The following is a 23616-nucleotide window of genomic DNA, read 5'->3' as shown; positions in this document are numbered from 1 at the left end:
CACAGAAAGGCCCACACTGCTGTAAACCTGCAGAGTCTCCAGAGATGAAAAACGATCCTTGGCTTCATCCTGTTTCTCCCTGGGTGGCAGTGAGTTCACATGCCCTGGGGACCCAGAGCTTGCCTATAATGAGTGAGCTGGGCTAGCTGGAAGCTGGGCTCTCTATGCAGCTTCGTTCAGCTCAAGGGAATTAAACCATGGCAGCTAGAGGATGGCGTCAGACTGCCAGGGTGAATATGAGGAGAGCCAAGTGTAGCAACCTTCTGGAATACTCTATAAATTGAATATGGCAGAGTAAGGTGAACGTCTCTCAGAAAGATAAAGCCAGCTATGTTCCCCCAAGCTGGACAGACTTTTCATTTTCTGTATTGTACAAGAGGCTAATGGGTCACACTGCCCAGTGCACCGTTAGATGACCCACACACCAGTGCTTTCTCACAGGGCAGCAAGTCTCCAGAGACTTCTTACTACGATAACTGAGTAAGCTAGCCCCAGTCAATGGGCACACAGCGCGAACTACGTCTGTCAACCAAACTTTCTAGTAGCCATATTAGAGAAAGTGAAAAGAAATGCTAATTTAAAACAACAGTTTAACCCTTCTGTGGGATATGTCATTTCAACATGGAATGAGTATAAAATAGTGACACAGAGGCTTTCCCACAAACTCCAGGTGCTTTCCCAGCTAGAGCATGACTTGAGCGGTTGAAGTGAGCCACTAGGAAGGGTTCAGCAGCCTCCATGGTCTCCACAGGAATACTGACAGCCCATGCCAGAGAAGTCCCGCTGACACTTTAACCTAGCACAGTTGCTGGGAATACCACACGCTTTGCAAATGTTAAAGCAGGTCTCCAAGCAACTGCACCTTTCCTCAGGCACACTGAAGGCCTCTCAGGACAGCTCGACTCTCTCCACACATGCCACTGTGGCGCTTGGGTTGTCTTCCGATTCCTCGTTCACACAGGCATACAACGGGGTTGGCTAAATAACCCTCAGAGGCCAGGCTCCGCTGTGCTTCCTCTCAGGCCTCCCGGGCGCTCTTACCTTTGTGGTTGAAGATGCCCTCCATCTCCATGCTGCTTCGGGAGTGGGCGATGCACAGTGAGCCACAGGGCACAAGGCCTTCCGCAGCCGGGGACCTGTCAGTAGTGCGTACCAGGCACCAGTCGGGCTTGTCGTGAGGTCGCTCCAGAACCTCCACTGTCTGGCCGCGACGAATGGTCAGCTCATTGCTGTTGCAAGCCGTGAAGTCATGGATCACCACCGTCAGCTCACAGCCACCAGAAAGCTGGGAGGGACAGAGAAAGAGGGACACAGGTCAGCAAGCAAAACCCAGTGGGCGCCTGACAGGGCTGTGAACTTGGCTAGGAATGCCATCTTCAGCCTGAAATCCTGTGGTGGGGTTAAAATCATCACTAGAGCTGCCTGAAGGCTCTGTTCTGTCTCTTTGGAGCCATCAGATATGCATGCTCTTTCTCCCGTTCTCTGTGCTGGGAGTTTTCCGAGGTTCACCGTCAGCCCAGTGTGATTTCTCATGCACTTCCAAATCTCTCTGCACCTGAGACATTTTTAGCTCCCTCTTTTAAAATGCTACGCACTCATCTTTAAACTTAGAACAAAGTAATAAAAACTGTCTAAAGACTGCTTAGGGAATATTCACAAAATAGACAATAAAGTTGAGTGTAGGATTTTCAAAGCGGTAAGGGAGTGAGTCCTCCCCACTGCAGCGCACAGGCTTCCAAGCATCCCTTGGGTCAGGGAGGAAACAGCAACAAAGAGTTACAGAAAGGCCCAGGCACTGACCGTGGACTGCTTCTCCTCAGGACCCTCTGAGGACTTGGTTCCCTCCCAAATTCCTGCGTTTAACCAAGTTATCCCTAAAGATTCTTTTTACAGTTTTTAAAAATTAGTTTTCTATACATTAAAACATAAACATACAGCTCAAACGGATGTCTTGGGTGGGTGCATAGAAGTCATGAACATTCGCAGCAGGTTCATGTTATAGCGCCCCCTCGAGGTGCCTACCTGGCCCTCTGGCCTGGGCTCCAGCCCCAGCTCTGGCCTTCCCACGCCTGCGTATGCTAATCCTTTAACCCATAACCCCACTCGCTCTGCTCACTATGCCCGTTCCCATTTTTTTTTCTTCTGACTCTAGTCCTTAGGTCTTTTGTGGCACATTCATGAGGTCTATGGAGACACACACGTGACCCAGGCTTGGAAAACAAGAATACGATCCTCCCTCCACTGTTGCCCCTGCATGGCCTGTGTCCTGGTAGGTCGTCCCTTTGGAATGCTAGCTCCTTGGGGACAGGACTCACCAGCTCCTAAGTAAGTATCCCGTGACTGGCTTTCTGTGGCGAGGCTATCCGGAGGCTCCGCTCTTCCCTCTGTCACGTGCGTTCTCTAACCTCACACTCACGCTGGCATTCCCAAGGACTCCGCAGCTGATGACACCCTGCTTCCGACTTTCTATCCCACAGAGGGAAGCTGGGACATGACTCGAATAATGTCCCCACTTGTGCTGCTCTCCGGGCGATGCCATCACCAGCAAGCTACCCAACTCAAACAAGCCTCCCTCCTCCGCCAGAGCTGGTCAAGCAGCCTCCAGAGTGGCTTTCTAGTGACTTTCTTCCCCTGCAAACCTGCACTGGTTACTTTATTGCATTTCCGCAGTCTCCCCGTGTACCCCCAGCTCTCTCTTCGGTCCCATCGGAACAGTGCCGTCAGGGTGACCTTTGAAAAAGCTTGGGTCTTCCTCTTCAAAACCTTAGGTACCATTTTCTTGATACAGGGCTCAAATCCCCATCTGCCTTCCCAGGCTTATGTGTTGACAGTTGCTTCTGAGATGGTCCTGGGCATACTTGGTCCACACTTCCATCCCTGTGGCTGGAGCGCCTTGTGTGCATTTCTCCAAGTTTCCCATCTATTTTCTCTAGGAAGTCGCTCCCATTTCTGCCATCCCTTCTTTTTCCTGAAGCAACTTATACTTCAGTTTTGAAACGGGGTGTGTGTGTGTGTGTGTGTGTGTGTGTGTGTGTGTGTGTGTGTGTGTCCCCGTCCGTCCTCAGTGGGAAGCAGGTCTGTGTCACTCTCCTGCTAATCTCTGTGTCAGGACTGAGGTCAGAGCCAGGATTGGTCACCACCACTGCAGGGCCTGCAGATTCCTGAGAGGTCTGTGTATCCAAAGGGTGCAAAGCCCACAGAATGCTGGGCAGGCAGGAGGAAGAGCTCTCCTATGCACAGTTCTACCCTATTTCCCAGCAGCTTGTCACTTCTGAGAAAGTTTAGGGATTCAGATTAAAAACATGTCTGCCAGGCAACCACAGAGGACAGAAATAACACACCTCTTTCCACCATGAAGCGCCAATCCAGGTCACAATGAAAACTCACAACTGTTCAAATCCCCTTCTAAGTTCTTACAAACTCCTTGTGGGAAAGCCGTGATAAAATTTACATTAGTTTCTGAGCAGATAGAGAAGCCCTAAAAATGCCAAAAGCAGAAACACAGCCTGGGAAAGAATTTTCCTCACAGGAGCCTACGATATGGAAGTGGTTAACTCCTCAACAAAGAGGAGAAAAGCTTCCTTTCTCAGTGAAAACAGAGTCAGCCAATGAAGTCCAGGAGAGCCCAGCCCTGCCCTTTGCATGCCCCATAACCCCATGACTAGGGGCAGCCAGCTCCCAGCTCGGGTCAAATCTCCAGGCTTTCCCCAGTGGCCCTTGCTGCTGCTCTGAGAAGGGTTCTACCCCACCCCAGCTCTGAGCTGGCTGCTCCCCCTTCCAGAGTCTCATTAACTTGTCAGGCCTTTCAAGCAAATGTGGTGGGGGTGGGGGTGGCTGCCCAGGAAGAGGAGTTAAGCTAGACTGTATTTTTGGCACTTTTTTTTTAGACCTTTCCAGAGTAACCAAAAAGGATTGGAAACATCTGTGTACTTGACAGAGTATAAGAAGTAACTGACAAAGAATCATAAACCATGTTAAAAAAACATGCAAAGGCTCTTCAGAACTTAAGAAAACAAGAGTGCTGGAATAATATTTCAGAAAGTGCTAAAATTATCACCCCCATATTTATATATCCTTCTGTCAACTGGCTTTGCCCATCAGAAGAGACAAGAACCTATAATTAAGGTTAGGAACTACATGGGTGTTTGCCTGAGAAGGATCCTGTAGGCGCTGTTTCAAGCTCTACATTTACATATTCAAATTTTAGTCCAGTGGGACAGTTGCTGGTTATGCCCCCGCCATCAGTGCCCACAGACTTTACAACCAAGTAGGATTACTGATGGCCTTTTCCTCTGGCAGCTTGCACAGCACCTTCCCACACGGTGAGAGTCAGTCCTGGGTGTGTGTGTGTGTGTGTGTTGTGGACACCAGTTCTAGATCGATTCCTCCATGTCCAAAGTACATGGTGTCTTCAGCAATAGGGATTTAGATTCGAGTTCTGGGATCCAACAATGGGCAATGACAATATCCTGAACTGTATGAGGGGGCCCCTTGGACCATCAAAGAGAGCTTCCTTATGCTTGGCACTGGTTTTGCAGTATAGCCTTTGGCTCTCGGGGAAGCATTATCATCCATGTTTTCTGAATGTATGCTTGCGTGCGCACGCACATGTGCGCGCACACACACACACACACACACACACACACACACACACACTTTATATGTGTGGTTTTGTTTCACTTTACATTTTGTGTGTGAGTGTTTGCCTGCAATGTATGCCTATGCATCACACGCATGTGGGGACCACAGAGGCCAGAAAAGGGCCTAGAATCCCTTCAGACTGGAGTTCGAGTTGTGAACCACCATGTGGGTAGCAGAAATTGAAGCCAGGTCTCCTAGAAGAACAGCCAGTGCTCTTAACTGCTAAGCCACCTCTCCAGCCCGATTTCTGTATTTTAAGTAAACTTATAAAATAATGTTTTCCTGTGACATCTTCACATAGTGCTATTATCTCTCCTTCCTCCCTTAAACCTTGTGTTGACTATAGAACGTCTCCTTAAAATGAAGCTCGTTATGGTTTTAGAAAGTTTTTTTTTTTTTTTTTGTTGCAGACATCTGTAATAATAACAACTACCTTGAGGAAACAACGCAAGTCATTCCTGATCTTAAGAATTATGTTTCTGGGGGCTGGAGAGATGGCTCAGCGGTTAAGAGCACTGACTGCTCTTCCAGAGGTCATGAGTTCAATTCCCAGCAACCACATGGTGGCCCACAACCATCTCTAATGTGATCTGTGCCCTCCTCTGGCCTGCAGGTGTACATGTAGGCAGAGCACTACATACATAATAATAAATAAATCTTAAAAAAAAAAAGAATTATGTTTCTAAGTAGAAGTTCACAAGTCTGTGGAACGCCAGAGACCTGATGGCGTGCCTGTGCTGAGTAAAACTATTCCTGTTTCACTCATCTAGCTTGACAGTTCCCGCCTCTTCGCCAGCCACTTTTCATGGAAGTTCCTATAACACTTTCTTCACTTTGCATTTTATAGACTTCCATCCAGGGTTCCCGGGCATGTCTGCTTAGCTCAGGAATGGGACTTATCCCGGGACTCACATTAACCCTTGTGAATGTCACCTCAGAAGACAAGAGAGACACATTTTCAAAACATCTTTCAATTGTCCACTACTGTGGTAACCAACAAGCATGGAAAAACATCTGCCCTTAAGTGGACCACAGGCACAGAAGTCACCAAGATGTTCCTCCTCCCAAAGCCACTGCCTTAGGAGAGGGCCACGGGGACTGTCAATGACCTAGACCAAAATCACGAGCAGATTCAAAGCAGGCCTCTTCCTGAATTCTCTCCAGGATAATGGAAAATAAACAGTTTGTCTTGTTTCCACTCCTTCATCTTTTAACCAAAGTCGTGTGTACTTCAACAAACTTCGTAGGATTGTTATCTTTTGGTTTCCAAAGAAACTGGGTCATATTGCTGCCTTGTGTCAACCCCTGGCTGAGGTGCCCATGCAGTGGGTTTGGTCATGGGTTCCTCAACACTGTCACACCCCCACACTGCACACTGTAACAAGACAGTGTGTGTTACAAGAACACACAGTTTTAGAGGGGCAGTAGCCAACACCTGGTTTGAATCACTAAGCTCTGAGAGCACTGTGAGCAAGCTGTACTGAAGATGGCTGGACAGAAACGGTGTGGTGGGTGATGCCTTCCTCCCTCAAGTGATCCAGAAGGAGATCAACTGCAGTGAATATCTGGCCAATTTTGTGAAAGCAATTCAAAAAGGAAAGGCGGGGGTGGGGTGCGCTGAGGTGGGAGGGATGTGGTCTAATGGAGGCCATTCCTCCTAGAGAACAAAGTGTTGTGAACAGCTGTACCCCACAACCCCCTACATTCAGTTATTCAGAAACTCCACAAAGGAGTCCTGTGGCTTCATGCAAGTTTCACACAGAGCAGACCAAACAACGATTACTTGGTTTAAGGGGATTAGAAAGTACAGCTCCACTGCAGGCCATGGACACAAAAGCAAAGGCAGCCACAGGCAGCCAGAACACACCCGGAATAAACGCCATTATGCCCCAGGTCTTCACTGCTGCCTGGCAGTTTTACGGAGGCTGGCAGATCAGCCCCCCACCTCAACAGCATGAAGAACAGCCTCCCAGCCTCACACCAACATGGAAGCCTGCTTACTTAAGGCCAAGATGAAGGAGATATGTTCCTGAAAGCCCTTTGCCTAGGGATTAAGAGCATTTAAAGACAGGCTCTGATATGGAGGGCATTCACAGACACCCAAGAAAGCCTACACATGGCTAAAATAATAAATTCTGGGTTATAGCTTTTTTTTTTTCAACACAGAGTTTTAAAAAGCAAGGAAGTTAATCAGTGATAAACGCCTTCAAGACCAGCAGCCACTGTTCTCCATACTTTCCCTTTCTTTACTTGCTCACGCATGAGTTCTCTGCTGTGACTAGAAACTGTGGAAGGCTTCCTTGAGTGAGCTGACTATATGGACTGCAATGGAATATTAGTTGTAAAAGGATGGATTTAGAAGCTACAGGTAAAAGGCAAACTCTGAATGTAAAAAGAAAACATTAGATGGAGGCAGCTGCGTGTCGGGCTCCCAGGTGCTGCCAACAGTACCTGAATGAGGCTGCCTTTCCCTTGCTTCTCACATATCAGAAGGGGACGCAGGAGCGTGCTGGACAGGCCTGCGATGCCAGGGCAGCATGCAAGTCAGACCTCTGTGTGAGGGGGCAGTGGCTGAGGACAAGGCAGCACAGGAATCTTTGGAAGAAACCTCTCTGCTGGGTTTCCTTTTTAAAGGGGAGGCACCAATGGGAAAACCTGCTATAAACCCAAGAACCCTATCCTCACCTGTGCCCCTCAACAGGAAGGCAGAGTCCCAAGTCTAAGTCTAAGGCTTATTACCATGTTCAATAGTAACCATGGCCATACCACATAACGTTTACACAAAAACATACATTTCGGTTGTTATACGTATTAGTACCTTACCTCCTTGCTAGGTCAAAACACTTAACAAAAGCAACTGAAGAAGAAAGGGTTAATTCTGGTATACACTGTGAGGGGACAGAGCTCATCCTGGTGGGGCTGCACACTGTGCTCACAGTCATGAGGCTGTTTGCTTCCTCCACCTTTCCTTGAAGGCAGGCTCTACTCAGTTAAAGCTATCTGGAAACCCCTAACAAACGCTCAGAGCCGTGTCTCTGAGGCAACTCCAAACAAGCGTGCAATCCAGTTCAACAGCACACTAAACTTACCAAACCACTGCCTTTTCTTAGAATCAGGCTTTGTACTACAGGAGTTTTTATTTTCTTGTTTTATTTTATGAGAGCCCTTAAAAAGTCTTCTAAAATAATACTACAAAACCACAGTTACTTTAGGAACTAGAAGACTGGGCAGGAAGAAGGAAACCCATTGCACACGGAGGCCTACACAGGTGACCGGAAGTGTCTGTGAGTGCATGAATGTACCATGAACATTCTCACTTGAGTGTATGTGCACACTGCCATGATGCAGCTAATTTAGTAAGATGGGAGATGAGGCAAACTGAGCAAGGACAGCCATTCAGTATGTGTTATGCTCTAGGAAGGGTACCAAAGTGCACAGGCCAGGCACTGGAGCTGAGCAACTCAACCGCGAGACTGCATATGACTCCTACACAACACAGTTATCCTCTACATCCATCGTGACGAGTGTCCAGCCAGGGGTTGAAGCTGATCAAGACAGTTAACCTGCATGAGCAGCAATGAAAGCCAACTGCACATCTGGCAGGAAGTAGGATGCTCCTCTTACCACAAAGGCAGACACCGCTCATATTTATACAGGACTCCTTAAGCAGTGCTGCAGTGTTGTAAAGACCAGCGTGTAGTCCTAGGGCTCATGGGGGCAGCATTAGCCCCATTAACACAGAGGGACACTGGGTACAAAGCAGTTAAGGTACATGGTCCAGGGTAGCTGAGGAGGAAGAGGCTAGAAGTCTGCTGGCAAGCATGTCCTCGTCCTTGGGGGCCTGTACTTGGATGTGCACCATGCCCTTCAGTACTTCTCCAAGTGAGGTCCCTGAGGAAGTGAGCCCCACATCCTATCCCATGGAAGACTTTTTGAGCTCTATGACCCAAATCTATTATGTGTGGAAACCCTACCCCAGCCCTGGGAAATGCATTGCTCTGAACAGGTCGGGCAGTCCTCTGCCTTGCCTGAGCAGGAGTGGGAGAGCCCTGATGTGCAGGCTGCTGATTCAGGGGATGCAAGCCGAATCCTTCCTCCTTGAGCAGGGAAGCCATATTTTAAACTGCACTGGCTTTGGCTACTTTTCCGACTACCTTGATTATGATTATAGAACTGTAAACCAGTGTAGTGTAGGGTCACATGACCAAAAAGCCAACTTTAAAATTGCACAGAATGTAATGTCCCTGACATGGGGCTTCAACTTCATTGGGAGAACTGCTATCTGGTACTTTTTAAGATAGGCGCATCCATAAATAGGATGTGTAGATTCATAACGCCTGTTATAAGCTTATGTGGGATTCACGCAAAGAACCCACTCAACTGATGCTGTACTCTTTGGAAAGAAGCTCTTGGGACAGTTCACCAGCTGGCCTGGGTGGGTTCTTCCATACACTCTGTCCTTGCTTTGGATCTTTTGTTTTATTCACACCTCGCCCCCTCTGTCTCATGACACAGATTTGTTAAATGATAGAAATCACAGACTAACAAGGAGAGACTGAGGAGATATTCAAAGGGGTGTCTTTGGTCCACTAAAAACACTCAGCAGCCGAGTCTGCTCCATTGTAAAAGAGTAAGGGCTGAAGATGTCAGATGATTAAATCCACAGTCTGTGTCTGGCTCCATCTCCTACGTGCCTCAGGGCTACATCAGCCCGGGGTCAGACCTCCTCCCTATCTCAGGAGATGCGCTGGAGCAGTGATGTAAGATTCTGGAAAGCATCTGGGGTTTTTTGGAACCCAAGTTACATTTTTAATAAGATCATTTTATCAGCCTAAGTACCATGAGCATCAGCAGAAATGGGGAGTTAAACTCACATCTGGAACAAAAAGATGACATACTTTAAGACTGATGCTCTCTGAGTAGGAAATGGGCTTGTAGATCATGGTTTGTGTGCTGACCAGCATAATGGAACTGTGCCCTGGAAAGAGGGTGTCTCCGGAGCCCCTCCTCAGCTGACTCTTGTCCTAAACCTCTGGAGCCTCGTCTGAGGATTGCTAACAGCTCTGGCAGACCACTCTTCCCATCACAATCATCTAAGAGCCTAAGCAATACCCCCACCCCACTTCTGAACTGGAACCAAATTCCAGGATAAAGTAACTCATAACAGACACCATAAATCAAGTCAACAAGGCAGAATATCTTACACTGTACCCTTGCCAGAAGCATCTGCCTATAGCTGTTTAAATGTGCAATTAAGTAGGGTGGAGAGAACCCTGAGGTGCATGAAAAGCTGTAGACCCTGGAGATCAGGGGGTGCTGGCTATGCCAGGCTGCAGTTCCTTGCTTTCAAAATGCATCCTTTTCGCATCATCCACAGACTGAAATCTTTGACTGGAGAAGCACAGGTACAACGATGACTGAGACAAAGCCTCCACAAGCACGGGGTGCACACACTCCTACCTCCCTTAGGGGCTAGTGAGTGGCCTGTGTGACCATTCTAGTCCCCACCACAGGACCAGAAGTAAAGACACCTACTCGGTCCTGACAGCACAGGCACACAGGCCATCCCTATTTCTCCCTCACAGCCTGTTAAGGACCCTGGTCTCACCTAGCGGCACTAAAGCGAAGTGTTGTCACATTTATAAGGAAGGACTTGAAGTGTTACCACTTCAAGACTGTTAAGAGCCATGGGCTCCAGGACTGGGGCTGTGGGTGACAGGCTGTGAGCCACGTTAGCTTCACTTTCCAAACCGGGGAGGGCGGCCACACAGAGCAATCCTTGGGGACTGCTGAGCTCCAGAGCAAGCCTTAGTGAAGGCTCTAGTGATAACACCACTGGATGAAGAAAATGAAAATTCGTTCATTATCTTCACGGATGAAAGATTTGAAAGGGAGTGTTCTTGTAACGCTGATGTCTCAGGAGACCCTCAAGGCAGAACGACCAGTTACTATAAACCCATGCTCTGGTAGCAATTATTCTTCCTCATGTATCAAGTGACAACAGAATCTGCCATGCTCCCAGCTCACATAATCCCTAGTCGTGTAATGATGTTCGTGCCTCAGGGGACAGGGGTGGGGCAATGGGCAAACCTATCACTAACACAGAGATTGTTCTAGATGGGCAGGGCACTTACTTCTATACTCCACGGCTACCCATTTACCTGTTAAGTACCTAAAACAAGAACTGGTCTTGCTTTCTGGGCCAACATTGAGAACAGCCTTCACCAGCCTTCCAGGAGGAAACTTAGTACGTTCATCTCCTTTGCAATTTTATTTCAAAGATTTACTTCTCACAGACTTTCAAGCTGGTATCTACGGTCAGCCCAGAGTTGACCATGAGAGAACATCTTGGGTTGTCTGGATGGAAATGGCTGTTCTTGTCATTTACAACAATTTGATCTACCTTTTCTTCTAGGTGACGGTCCCATGAGAACTGACAAGCTAACTCCTTCAGTTCTTAAAAAGCTAAAAGCAACTCCTCCCCCCAAACAATTGGTATGTTTGGTATCTTTCTAAACAAATTAAAAACAAGTGTTCTTAATTATCAAATGGCTGCTCACGTCATGACTATACCCATCTTACTTCCTACTGCTGCCCCAGTGGCTGGATGTCTGCTGACTGGACTACCATGCCAGCCCTCAATATTAACAAAAGGCACATTTTTGCCTTCTAGTCCTGCTACGTGAGGTTCTCTAAACTTGAAGACTTGACGTTCAGTAGAGTCAAACAGTAGGATGTAAAAAACAAAACAAAACAAAAAACAAAAAAAACCCTGACTCCTCAGGGCTGTGTGGACATGAACTCTGGTGCCCCATATTTGACCACCTCCCCTTGGTGGGGAGGCCTGGTGGCACTCAGAGAAAGGAGAAGCAGGCTACCAAGATGAGACTTGATAGTCTATGACCATATGGTGGGGGAGGGGTTCCCCTTTGGTCACAGACCTAGGAGAGGGAAATAGGGTGAAAGCGGGAGGGAGGGAGGAACGGGAGGATGCAAGTGAGGGGAAAACAACTGAGATGTAATCTAAATAAATAAATTAATTAAAAATTTAAAAAACCCACCAATCACTCTGGAAGAGCTCTGAAAATGGGTCACTCTGCAGAGCAGTATTTTAATCTATTTCCTTCTGTCCTGGAAACTACAATGTGAACCCGAAAACACGAGTAAGACATGCCCAGTGTCTATTTAAGGCACCATCTAAAACGACCCCCCAGCACTGGCCTTCCCAAGACAGGGAAGTTTGAGCACGGCCTCCTCTGCGCACAAGGGGACTGCGAGAACCCACGTCTCATAGTCAGCGCGCAGCAATGAAACAGCTTGTACTGGAGCAAGAACCTGTGAATGTGGAACCAACACAGTTGAAAGGAAATGCTTTTTATTGCGCTATTTTTGTTTCAGATTCTGGTCTACAATCTAGAGCTGGAGCATAAGTCATCTTAGTAGGAACAGAACATTCACCAAGACGCAGTCTCTTGGCTTTGACACAGGACTTTCTCATTTTCTGCCTGCCTCACAAAACCTAGGACTACCAACCTATCAGCTCATTCTGCGGGTCTTTGGATCCTACAAGAAGAACCCTGAGACACTTGGGGCTTTTCTGGAGGAAGTGCACCTGCATACATGCCTTAGACAAAACACAGACACATCCTTTTTGTAGTCATCACTGTCCAAGCCAAGTCGGGTGTTGTAGAACTTTCTGTATTCTGTGTACCCCAAGTTCTAAGAGGAAACCTCAGGGCCCACATTGGAGAATGTTAGCACCCCTGCCTCAGACAAAGCTCTGGTTTGTCTGGGTGAATTTTTATTTTAGATAATAGATTCTTTGGCTTACAGATAAATTTTAAATAAGGTATACTGTCTTCCAAGACTGACATAAACCATGTGACTGACTGAGAGGGCGTAAGAGGAAGGCTGGAAAGATTTCTTCTGAGTTTTCAGCACTAGTCTCACTTAACCCTCCAAGTCTCTATACTGCCTTGAAAGCCTGACACCCTTCCTAGAATCTAACACTTGTCTTTACAATGCTAAAAACATTTTTGCTGCACATACATTGACTAAAAGGGGCAGTGCTGGTGGCCCGCTCACCTTATCACTGTCCAGTGTGTTCTGAGATGTCCGGGAGGCGATGGAAATGGTGTCTGGTTGGCTGCTGCCATCCCCTTGGCTGTCCAGGTCCTCTCCATCCCTAGTGGAACACAGACATGCTCAGTTTCCAACAATGCAAGCTGGTAAAGGCCACCTCCCAGCTGAAAGAAACCCACGTCAGACTACACAACCTATCCTACAACCAGCTCCCACACGCCATAGCAGGCCATTTCTGCTTGCTTTGTTTCCGGACTGTCTGTATGAAATACAGTCTTCTGCCTGTAGGAATGCATGGGCACAATGTACATGCCTGGTGCATACAGAAATCAGAAGGCATTGGGTCTGCAGAAACTGAAAGATAGTTGGAAGCCACCTTGAGGGTGCTGGGAACAAACCCAGGCCCTCTGCAAGAGCAACAAGTGCTCTCAAGCACGGAGCCACCTCTGCAGCGCCATGCCACTCTGTGCTGAGGGCAGCTTTTGGCTTAGCAATATAGTAAGCGCCCATCATATCTTCCCCTTGAATGCTCAATATAGTGAACTGACCAACTAAGGCTCATTTCCATTTCAGAAATGAAAAACAAACAAACCAACAAACCAAAACAAGTGTTCCCGTGAGGGAAAGAAGAGGGACTTATACATGGCCTTCTGTTTGCTTTCAGCCAGGAGAGCCTCTTGTCTCTTGTCCAGTGCATACAAATCACACAGGCTCAGAGTATCCGAGATAAACAGTGAGGCGCCTTCCTCCCTCTCACAAGCTGTCATGCACTGACCTCCTCCCCTTCTGCCTCGCTGCTGGCGCTGTTTTGGGGATGTGGATGGGTTCCTTCAGGGCTCCTCTCAGGTGCACCGTCCTCTCCTGTATCACCTCCCGGATATGCTTTATCCAGTCCTGCTTGTTCTCGATGCTGGATGCCTGTGCAGGTGGGAGAGCCATCAGGGCACGGTGTCCTTCCACAACCTGGGCCCACCACACACAGGCTTCCCACGCGCCCCAGATTTCCCAGTTTCCAAAGACCTCCCAGAAAAGCAGCCACAACTCAGTTTAATTTACTAGCAAGAAAATGACTCTAATTTTACATAGTTTGATTAAAACCATTTTTTCCCTTTGATAAATGAACATGATTACAGATCTCTCAATACTCCAGTAATCAATCTTCAGTACCAAGACCCATTAAGTGGCCCTGGGAGATTATAAAAACAGAACCACTCCCAAGCTGAGACCTCAAGGAGGCCACCGAAGCATAAGCTATGTTTTGGTCAGTGTCCAGAAAACCATCAGCAGGGCTGTGAAGGAGCCACCTGGCTCTGCTGCTTGTCCCTGGACTGGTAAGCTGGCTGCTGCTGGCCTCCTCCAGGGACAGCTAAGGCACCTCACATGACATACCCTACTCTCTCCCCCTAGGAACTCCACAAAGGAGCCATGTAGGAGTGGGCACACTGGAAATGTGCTCAAAGCCACAAAGGCATACAAGGCCCCACAGCGGTTTCAGGAAAACATTCCCTGGAAATGCCATAGACAGAAGCGGCAGCCCTCAGTCAGCACTGAGGACTGTTTTCTAACTTCCTGTGAAAAGCATTGACCTCCTCTGACATAAAGACCAGGGCCATGAGTGACTACATGGTTGTCCATGGGACCCAGAGGAGATCACAGGGGATGGGAGGGTGGGGTGGCCATGTTGCACAACTCACCCAAAACCACAGTCCACACTGGGAAGACACTGAAACTGACAGCTCTTTCTACATAAACCATGCTTATCCTTCAGTTAGAGTGCTAATTCTAATTCAAAAACTAAAGGGGAGGGGCCTTTGAAAACCCCAGATCTATCAGAGTGTACAAGTCTGACACAAACATGTGGAGATTAAACAATGAAGAATCCAAGAAGAACATTGGTGCCGTCTGGAGACAAGCGAGAAAAACTGTGACTGTGTTACCGAAGCAGTTTTCTTTCTTGCCTATGCAAATGAAGACAGTCATTCTGTATTAGAAGCACTAGGTCATCCATTACAATGAAGAGCCCTTCTGTCAATAGTACCTAAAGGACTTGTGTCTATACCCTCAGCATCTATACAACTGTCAAGACCCTCACTGTAATTGGCAACACTGTCTCCATCTTTATCATCAGTGTCGTCATCGTCGTCGTCGTCATCATCATCATCATCACATCCTCACCAGTTCACCATTTACACCATCATGTCTACTGTCAACAGCATTGGTCACTGAAGTCTATAGTGCATTTTCCTCTTCATCTTCAATGCAATGCTACCACCTCAAAGCCACCTAAATTCAAAGCTCATGCCATTTCTGTTTGGCCCTCCTCGAAAGGCAAAAGGTGTTATCCAAACTTATCTATACATTTTGCAAATTTAAGTCTTGAATACGTTGTAACAAGTTTTGAACTATAGAAAAATTTGAGTTATCTAAAATTTATTTGTTGGTACACTTTATATTTTATGGGGCTTTATGTCAGTACTAACTGGGCCATATACGTTCACTGAAAACAGTCCATTGTGAACATGTGAGCAAAGAGCTTAGAAATATAATGGCCCTATGGTGGTAAGACTTGGCTGGGGCCATGTAACCTTCAGATGAACAACTCAGTTTCTGGAAATACCAAAGCAAGATTAAGGCATGCAAGAGGGGATGCAGTAACTTAAGTGCCAGTTCTACATTAGAATCTCACCACACTACTCGGGCTCCTCCCACAGCCTAAAAATCGTGAGCTAAGTTCCCCAAAGTATGCATAAACCACTTATAGCATTTCCAGACACACCAGAAAGATAATTACATCTATATTTTCTAAAATATAGATGGCTAGTACACAGGACACCTTTAGATTTCTTTGCAATTCTTAGGAAAAGTTAGTATATTCAAAACAGAGTTTAAATCGAGAGAGAGAGAGAGAGAGAGAGAGAGAGAGAGAGAGAGAGAGAGAGAGAGAGAGATTGATTTTTGGTTTCACCAATTCCAACACAACAGAGCACAAAAAAGTCAAATAAAATGACATGGAATATGTACAGTTCAATAAAGAAAACAGTATATATCTCTACAATAAACACACATTACAAGCCCCCAGCTATAAATAAATCAACATACCTTAAGGACAATTTTATTATCTGAAGTTGGTGTCCTCCCCACCCACAGTGCAAATTTGCAAGGATCTCCTTCAACATGTTCTGTGACACCCAACTCTGAGGTCTGGATAAAAAAATAATTAGATATTTAGAAAACTGTACATTTAGAAAAATGTTGGTAGGATTAGAACACAAACAATGAGCAGCCTTTGGTTGCTGGTGGCTGTGCTAATGCCTTCGTTCAGTGGTTCTTAACCTGTGGGTCACAACCCCTTTGGGGGTGGAATGACTCCTTCACAGAGGTTGCCCAAGACCACTGGAAAACACAGATATTTCCAGTATAATTCTTAATAGTAGCAAAATTACGATGATAAAGTAGCAATAAAAATAATCTTGTGACAGGGTCACCCCAATGTGAGGAACTGTGTTAAAGGGTGGCGGCTTTAGGAGGAAGACTGAGAACCACTGCCTTAGTTGGTAGGAGGGAAGTTGGGACACACAGACTGTTTTCACCTTTTGAGCACTGCTAGAGACTGCAACGGGGCTTAATCATCAGAATGTGCTGAAGACAAGGCCCAGCCTTAGAATCAAGCTTGAGGATTCTGGTTCAAAGGGGGCACTCCCACAATGCACTCTGAGCAGCGACACTCCTTGACAGAAGGCAAAAACGGCTAACATCTGACTTCATCTGCAACATTAGCTTTCAGTATTTCATCAAGACAGCAGTACCAAGGGACAAAACCCGTCTGTGGACATGACATATCCAGAACACGGCATCTTCCCCCATGGTCAAACCCACCCAACGGCCTCTCCCTCCAGCAATGGGAGTGACTCATAGTTTGGAACTCCAAAGGCGGCCTCTGTGGGATCTTAGTTTTTAAAATATAAATTAAACTAAGATGTACTGATTTCTAAAACACACAAGCTTGCCTCCAAGGGCAGCTTAAAGCTGCAGTAAAATGACTACCTGGCAAGACCGAGCTTTTAATTTCCAGCTGGAGCGTGACCTAGCTGATGTAAGGCCACAGGGAGATCCAAATAATAATCAGATCCAGGGAACCAGCCAAAGTATGGGGAGGTGTTTCCAGATTCCAGATTATTATTTAAAAAAAAAAAATCTATACTTGAGAATCTCTGTTCTTCTGGGAGTTTGACTGATATTGCCAAAATTTGTAATGCTGTCATTCGAATGTTAGCTATCTAACGCTGTTTTAAAGAGCTCTGACACGATGACAACCCGACGGCATTTCTGGTTGTTTTCTGGGTGGTAAGGTCACCCTCATCTCCAGCAACTCCTTCTGCCTGACTTTGCACAACAACTCTGTGCTGGCACCCTCTGAACTGCGGCCTTGACAAAGGTCAAAGTGCAGGAAGTGACATTTTGTCCTGGCTTGCAACTCCCAGAAAGCCCAGGTTGGCTGGTGTGGAATAGTAATGCCAATAGTTCAGGACATGCTCCTTTCCCCAGCAACACACTGACACTGGACACATATACACTGCTAGGGCACGGCAACGGTCTCTGCAATTGGCAGGCCTGCCTGGGAAATGAAACCCTTCAAATATAATTTCTGAGCATATATTTTTTTTAATAAAAAAAATGATATTTTGCTATTGTAAAAATAAAAATGTTTACATTTATTTTCCATAAACTAATTTCTAATGGAAAAACTGAATCTTCATTGCTATGAATCTGTAGTGAGCTCACCCAGTAAGGCTGTCTGCATACATTTTTATATTTATGGATTGATGAGCAACGAAAATGATTTTATGGGTGAGGTCACTACAATGTGAGTAACTGTGTTAAACAGCTGCATTATTAGGAAGGTTGAGAACCACTGTCCCACTTTGCTTCTTCACTCTGCTGTTAGCAGTTATGGTCTCAGGAATAGAATCCCCAGGCCCACAGAATACCAGGACGCCCTCTAGTGGGCTCAGGTTGCAGAGAACTTAGCTAAGGAAGATAGAAACATCTCGTTTCAGATCTCATTCTACAGGAGTCTGGGAGGCAAACTGTTTTTTCTGTTTCTGCCCATTGGGATTTTTCCCCCCGCTGAATTCTTGAGAAATTGCATGCACTGACTCCAGGCTTCGAGATCCTTGTGATTAGCCATAGGGGACTCTGGGAACCGAACTCGGGTTGTTGGGTTCTCCGCTATAAAAGGCATGTTCATAACCTCTGAGCCATGTCTGCAGGCTGCAGTCACACTACCTGTTGACTTGAACTCTGGACACTGGTACTTACAAACAACTTGCTTTTGTAGAGGTACTTGCTTCTCCCACTGGAGTCTTTCACTTCTTTACTAAAGACTAAGGACATTTCAAAAAGGAAGAGATGCCGCTCTCGACCCTTGCGGATTAAGGTTTTTGGGTCCCACACTTGGAAGGATTCCTGCAGGATGAGTTCTCCCTGAGACTCAATGTTTTCGTCAAACCCTGCAACACGGAACGAAGGGAAGCCAGTCAGTTCAAAGGAAGAGCGATCACAACTCACAAGGGCACGCTGCTACCTCATCTGTGAAACGCCCTCGGGTTAGTTTTCCATCTGCCTCCCCGACACCATGCTTTTCACAATGGTCCACAACCAAGAAGAAATCTTCCAAAAATACTACTCTGCATATATTTTCCCAAGTTCAAAAAATTGAGGAGTTCCTCATAGCTTTATTCTTTACTTCCATTCCTGTCTGTTGCCTTACATCATTTGCGTTCTGGTTTAATTACCATCTCCGTGTCCCCCAGTCGCAACCTTCGCTGAGGCAACCTCCTCCTCTGACCAGAGCGACTCCATCACACTGCCCACACTCCAGCCTGTGCTTCGTTTCCTCTTCGGCCTGAATGCCCCTCCCTGACTATCTGCTCAGGCCCCAGTCTGGTGGAGACAGCTTTGCTAACCCACCTTCTGTGAGTCTGGAATACCCTGCACATCCGTCAGCCTGGACCGGGCCACGTGCTGGCCTCCCTAGCTATTCTTTCATCACAAATGTGGCCACCAGGACTTAGCAAAGTGGCATCTGGGGAAGAAGCTGCCCACGCCCTCCATTTCTGTCTCTTCTTTACAGCAGATGCTCCCACTAGGGCCCCCGTTTGTCATTTGCCTGTCCCTTCACAGCTAGGAAAAGCTAGGCACCCCAGCTCTGGGCAAGTGAGAAAATAACTGTACAGTAGTAGGGTTCCCCCCACCCACATGCTTTGTTCTTCCTGTGAGTGGGATGGTAATGTGATCCTGCAGCCTACTGTGACTATCCAAGTAGGAGAACACATAGGACAAAAATGGCCAGAACTCAGTTCTTCTTCTTTATGATAACATGAAGAGCAGCCATAGTCTTATGCCAGAGAAAGAAAAATCACTGCTGCTTGATCTCCGAGTTCCTATTACATAGTGGCATTGTGTGTCCTAGTTAGTAAATTTCTTGATGCTACCAATGAAATTGCATAAACTAGCAAAAGCACTCGGGACAGGCCCTATGCCATGCTAACCCTCACAATGCAGAAGCAGCTTTATTAAACAGAAGCATTCGTGCAAATTGGAATTGCTATAACACCTGTTGGGCACATTCACCTAATTTCTGTTGGCCATATTACACACCACATTTAACTACTTCAGCAGACATCTGCTTTGTGTAAACATCTGGCAACAGGCATGGAAATGGGGAAGTAACAAGATCTTCTATAGCCCTGGGCTTCAATGTATCCATTTGCACCTCCATTAGCAGGAAAACCAGGTAGCATTAGGTAAGAGCTAAGTGCCACAAAGTGCTTCTGGAGTGTAGGATGGTACAGCTGATATCAAGCCAAGACAAAAGACGATTCATTTGCACATAGCATCAGTGGAAGATGGTGCAGATGTGGGGATGTGGGGCATCCTGTTACCTTCCAGCATGCTGAGGTGCATGGCATCATTGGCTCGCTTTGGCACACTGAGCATTACCTCGAGGCCATCTTTAATCTCCCCCTTTCCCTCCTCACAGCACGTGAGCAGCTCCTGTAAATGTAGAATATCAGTATCATGAACAAACAAAGGATTGCAAACGCTCCGCCAGCAACCTCTTAGCAAACACCCAGAAATGCGTGAAAATTCACAGTGCTCAAGAAATAAACAGGGTAGCCAGCTGGAGCTTCTTCTTCTTAAAAAAGCGAATTCCTCAAAGGATAACTGTGTTTGTTCTACTTGAATGAAGACAACATTGGAGGAAGACAGATCCAGTCACTGTTCAGGAAAAAGTCTGGGATACCTGTCAACCACCACATCTTCAAAATGAGAAGATAAAGTGTTGCTGGTTTGTAAGGAATAAGCAGCTGCCGGTGACAACTGACAGTCATGCCAGCGCCTCCTGCCCAGCTGACTGTACAACCCACAATGCCAGTGGCTATCTGGACCCTGCATCTGAACACCTCTCCTCTGTGCAGGGTGCTCAGGGAGGCTGTAGCAGGAAAGCCTCACGTGTGTGTGTGTGTGTGTGTGTGTGTGTGTGTGTGTGTGTGTGTGTGTAATTCCATTTCCTCACCACTTGGAGGAGCGTCAGCTGCCCTGTGATAGGACAGCAGGAAATGTGCCTTTACTCCTGATGGGTCTGAGGTATTCCTTCATGGGGTGTCAGGGCCAATATTAGACACAACAACCTTGTGTATGTGATGTACAAGAGACCCAGAGCAATGTGGTCTAGAGCAGTGGTTCTCAACCTGTGGGTCACGACCCCTTTAGCAACTGTCTACCTCCAAAAATATTTACATTAAGATTCTTTTTTTTTTTTTTTCTTTTTCTTTTTGGTTTTTCGAGACAGGGCCTCTCTGTGTAGCCTTGGCTGTTCTGGACTCACTTTGTAGACCAGGCTGGCCTCAAACTCACAGTGATCCACCTGCCTCTGCCTCCCGAGTGCTGGGACTAAAGGCGTGCGCCACCACGCCCAGCTTACATTAAGATTCTTAACAGTAGTAAGATTACAGTTACAAGGTAACAATGGAAAAAAAATTTATGGTTTGGAGTCACCATATAAAATAGTCACAGCATTAGGAAAATTGAGAATCACTGGCCTGGCCCCTGGCAGGCATTTTCATTTGTGGTCAGGTGCCTATGCTTCTGAGACGCTGGGCAAAATCTGCCTTAAGAACACAATGTGCCTCAACTTCCGCCTGTGCAGACGGCCTTCCCACCAGGGAGGTCTGGTGGAGTTTATTACGGTTCCCCAGTAGAACTTCTTGGGAAAATGAGAAAGATTTAGAACTAGAAGCAGAATCTTTGTGGAAACACAAACTGAGGACAAAGCCTGGAGGGCACTGAGAGGTAACTAGAGACAAAATGCTTTTGTAGAATTAGGAAGCAAAGGGGAAATGGCTCGAATGCAAACAAGCTGAACTTAGCCTTCTGGCTTGCTTCACGCTCACAGCACGCTCAACACACACACTGTTGTAGTGACGGCCCATCAAGTCACTTCTGTATACACGTCCAGGAGAGGGGGTGTGGTGTGCCTTGGTGGTACACTGTGGGGATGTATGGGTGTGTGGGTGTGTGTGAGCGTGTACAGAAGCGATTTTACAGCAGAAAAGTCCCATAAAAGACATAAAAGCAAGCAGGTATGTTCTATGGTTTTGGCATCTTTCTTGCTGAGAGAGCTTTAGCTACCCTTAGCCTCAGTCTCCTTCTGTGGAAACCAGCTGAGACAGACAGGACTGATGAGCAGGCTACAAGCTAAAGTTTCATACACCTCACTTTGCCAGACAAAAGTTGTAACTTTTAACGCAGCAAGAAAACACAGATTAATGACATAATGGGCCAGTGGCAAGTTTATTCTCCTTTATATGGTTGAAACGGATCAAACTTAAATTTTTGCAAATTTTGCAAGGGCAATTTTAGTTATACTTAAAACAGAAAGCAGAGGCCTGGCTGACAGAAGCCCTTTGATCTGTATGAGCATGCTCTATAAGCCATGTGATGAACGGCTAGCAGCCACAGGGCGCTGCACGAGGGCAGGGTGCTGTGGGTTCAGTGGAAGACCTGGGTATCAGCTAGATCTGGGTTCAAAGCTGGCAATGATTATGGGCAATCTCCTGACCCCGGGCAGCTGGTTTCCACACCTTCTGATCAACACTGCTACAAGTTAAACATGTACGGGGTGTAGTGTGCACTGCCTGGCCCACAGTCTGCTCTAGAGTCTGAGGATACTGAAGGACCAAGGGCTGACAACTTATTTCCCAGTCAAAAGCCATTTTACGTTACAGACACGTGCCAACCACTACCTTTGGTGCACAGCCAGGCAATATGATCTTATGCAACTGCTCAGTGAGAATGTAGACAGGTCAAGATAGATGTTTTAAGTTAATAGAGATGAGATATGATAGATATTGATCTTCATTCAGAAATTTAGACCCAACAAGATAGGAAAGATGTTTACTTCAAGTTTGCCAAACACAAATAGACAAATCACCATGAAAGTAACATTTATGTAATTTCTGATTGTTTCATGGTTCTTGCTTCTGTGTGTAGTTTATTTTATTCATGTGTAATAATATAAATGTATATGTTAAAAAAGAAACATAATAAAAATGAAAAAAAGACTCAAGTCTGCAGCTGAACACGTGGATTCAAGGAGAAAAACGCTCTTTAAGTAAGTTTAATTGAATTACCTAAGAAAAAAATTGGGGATTAAAATGTTGTAACACAGTCCCACTGTTACAGTAATGCAATGAAATGACATACTTTCTTGTGATGTGCTTTATCGTATTAGTGTACATATTTTCTCTTCTGTTTATCCAGAATAATTTACTTTATTTCTCAATAAAAGAAAGCAAAGAAGAAAGGAAGAAAGAAAGAAAGAAAGAAAGAAAGAAAGAAAGAAAGAAAGAAATGGTAATGAAGGAAACATGGCTGAGTGCACAGAGAGCAGGTGCCAACACACTAATGTAAAACTCTGGAGAGCTTGCGGACTAAAGATGTTTCATACGTACTTTTAAAAGGAGCTGGTACTTTGTTATTCGCTGAACTGGTTTAATCAGGTAGGAAGAGATGGAATTGGCTAACCCGTGTCGCTGCTGTATCTCCTATATTTAAATAAAACAAAAGAAGGGAAGCATCATCACAGGGCATCCTGGCACAAGCGGCTACGATACCATACCAGCGACGAGTGTTTGATCCTGCTGAAAAACCAGGTCCTCATTTCTTAAAGAGCTGTTAAAGTATCAATACAAACGTCTTCACGTCTACAGGTGGGCATGGGAGGATGGCAGAACTCAAGGCAGAGGGAGGGTGCGGAGTATCTGACCCACACCATGCCTGACGTGTGCCTTTCTACTGTGCCTCTTGCAGTAACAGTGCTTACAAATCTAGGCCACTGTGTGTAGGAAGGCGGGCAGCTCAGCCATGCTGTTCTGCACATCATCCTGCTCATCAGTTAACATGTAAGGCACACGATGGGTGCTCTGTAATGCCCGTTGTTGGGGAAAAGAATACTTGAAGGGCACACAATGCCCAAGGGATGGAGGACACTATAAGCAAAAACCTCTTTAAAAGTCAAAGCACCCATACAATGAACACCAAAGGCATGTGACTATAGAATCTAGTTATACCTACCTAGGAAGGTGGGGATAACTTCCTTTTTTCTTTAAAGGTGTTTAATGCACAGTGTTTTCAAAGTTATACTCTATTTAGGAGGCCAGAGAACAACTTGTGGGGTTGGTTTTCCCCTTCCATCATGTGGTCAAGTGGCAAGTGCCTTTACCCATGAGCCATCTTGCTAGCCTAGCAGGATTTGTTTTAAGTTCTGGCTATGCGCAGACTCTTGCTGCTTAGCCTTTCTAGTCTGTAGTCTGCATGGAGCCATGGTGC

The 23616-nt window shown here is 46.3% G+C and overlaps 1 protein-coding gene across 5 annotated transcripts in view; it reads right to left on the bottom strand.

Annotated features, from left to right (window-relative positions):
- The window catches only part of TRIO (trio Rho guanine nucleotide exchange factor), a 290433-nt gene that overhangs the window by 77367 nt on the left and 189450 nt on the right, over nt 1-23616 (bottom strand). For all 5 annotated transcript variants that reach the window (XM_084781263.1, XM_084781260.1, XM_084781259.1 and 2 more), the window contains exons 28-34: nt 22740-22832; nt 19668-19779; nt 18043-18233; nt 15823-15924; nt 13499-13641; nt 12727-12826; nt 1042-1285 (exon numbers count right to left, since the gene is read on the bottom strand). In XM_084781263.1, coding sequence (XP_084637389.1) covers nt 1042-1285; nt 12727-12826; nt 13499-13641; nt 15823-15924; nt 18043-18233; nt 19668-19779; nt 22740-22832 — 985 coding nt within the window. The remainder of the gene's footprint in view (nt 1-1041; nt 1286-12726; nt 12827-13498; nt 13642-15822; nt 15925-18042; nt 18234-19667; nt 19780-22739; nt 22833-23616) is intronic.

Source organism: Acomys minous (genome assembly GCF_964271855.1).
Source record: "Acomys minous genome assembly, chromosome: 5".
In the NCBI taxonomy this organism is placed as follows: Eukaryota; Metazoa; Chordata; class Mammalia; order Rodentia; family Muridae; genus Acomys; species Acomys minous.
This window is presented reverse-complemented; position numbering and strand designations above follow the sequence as displayed.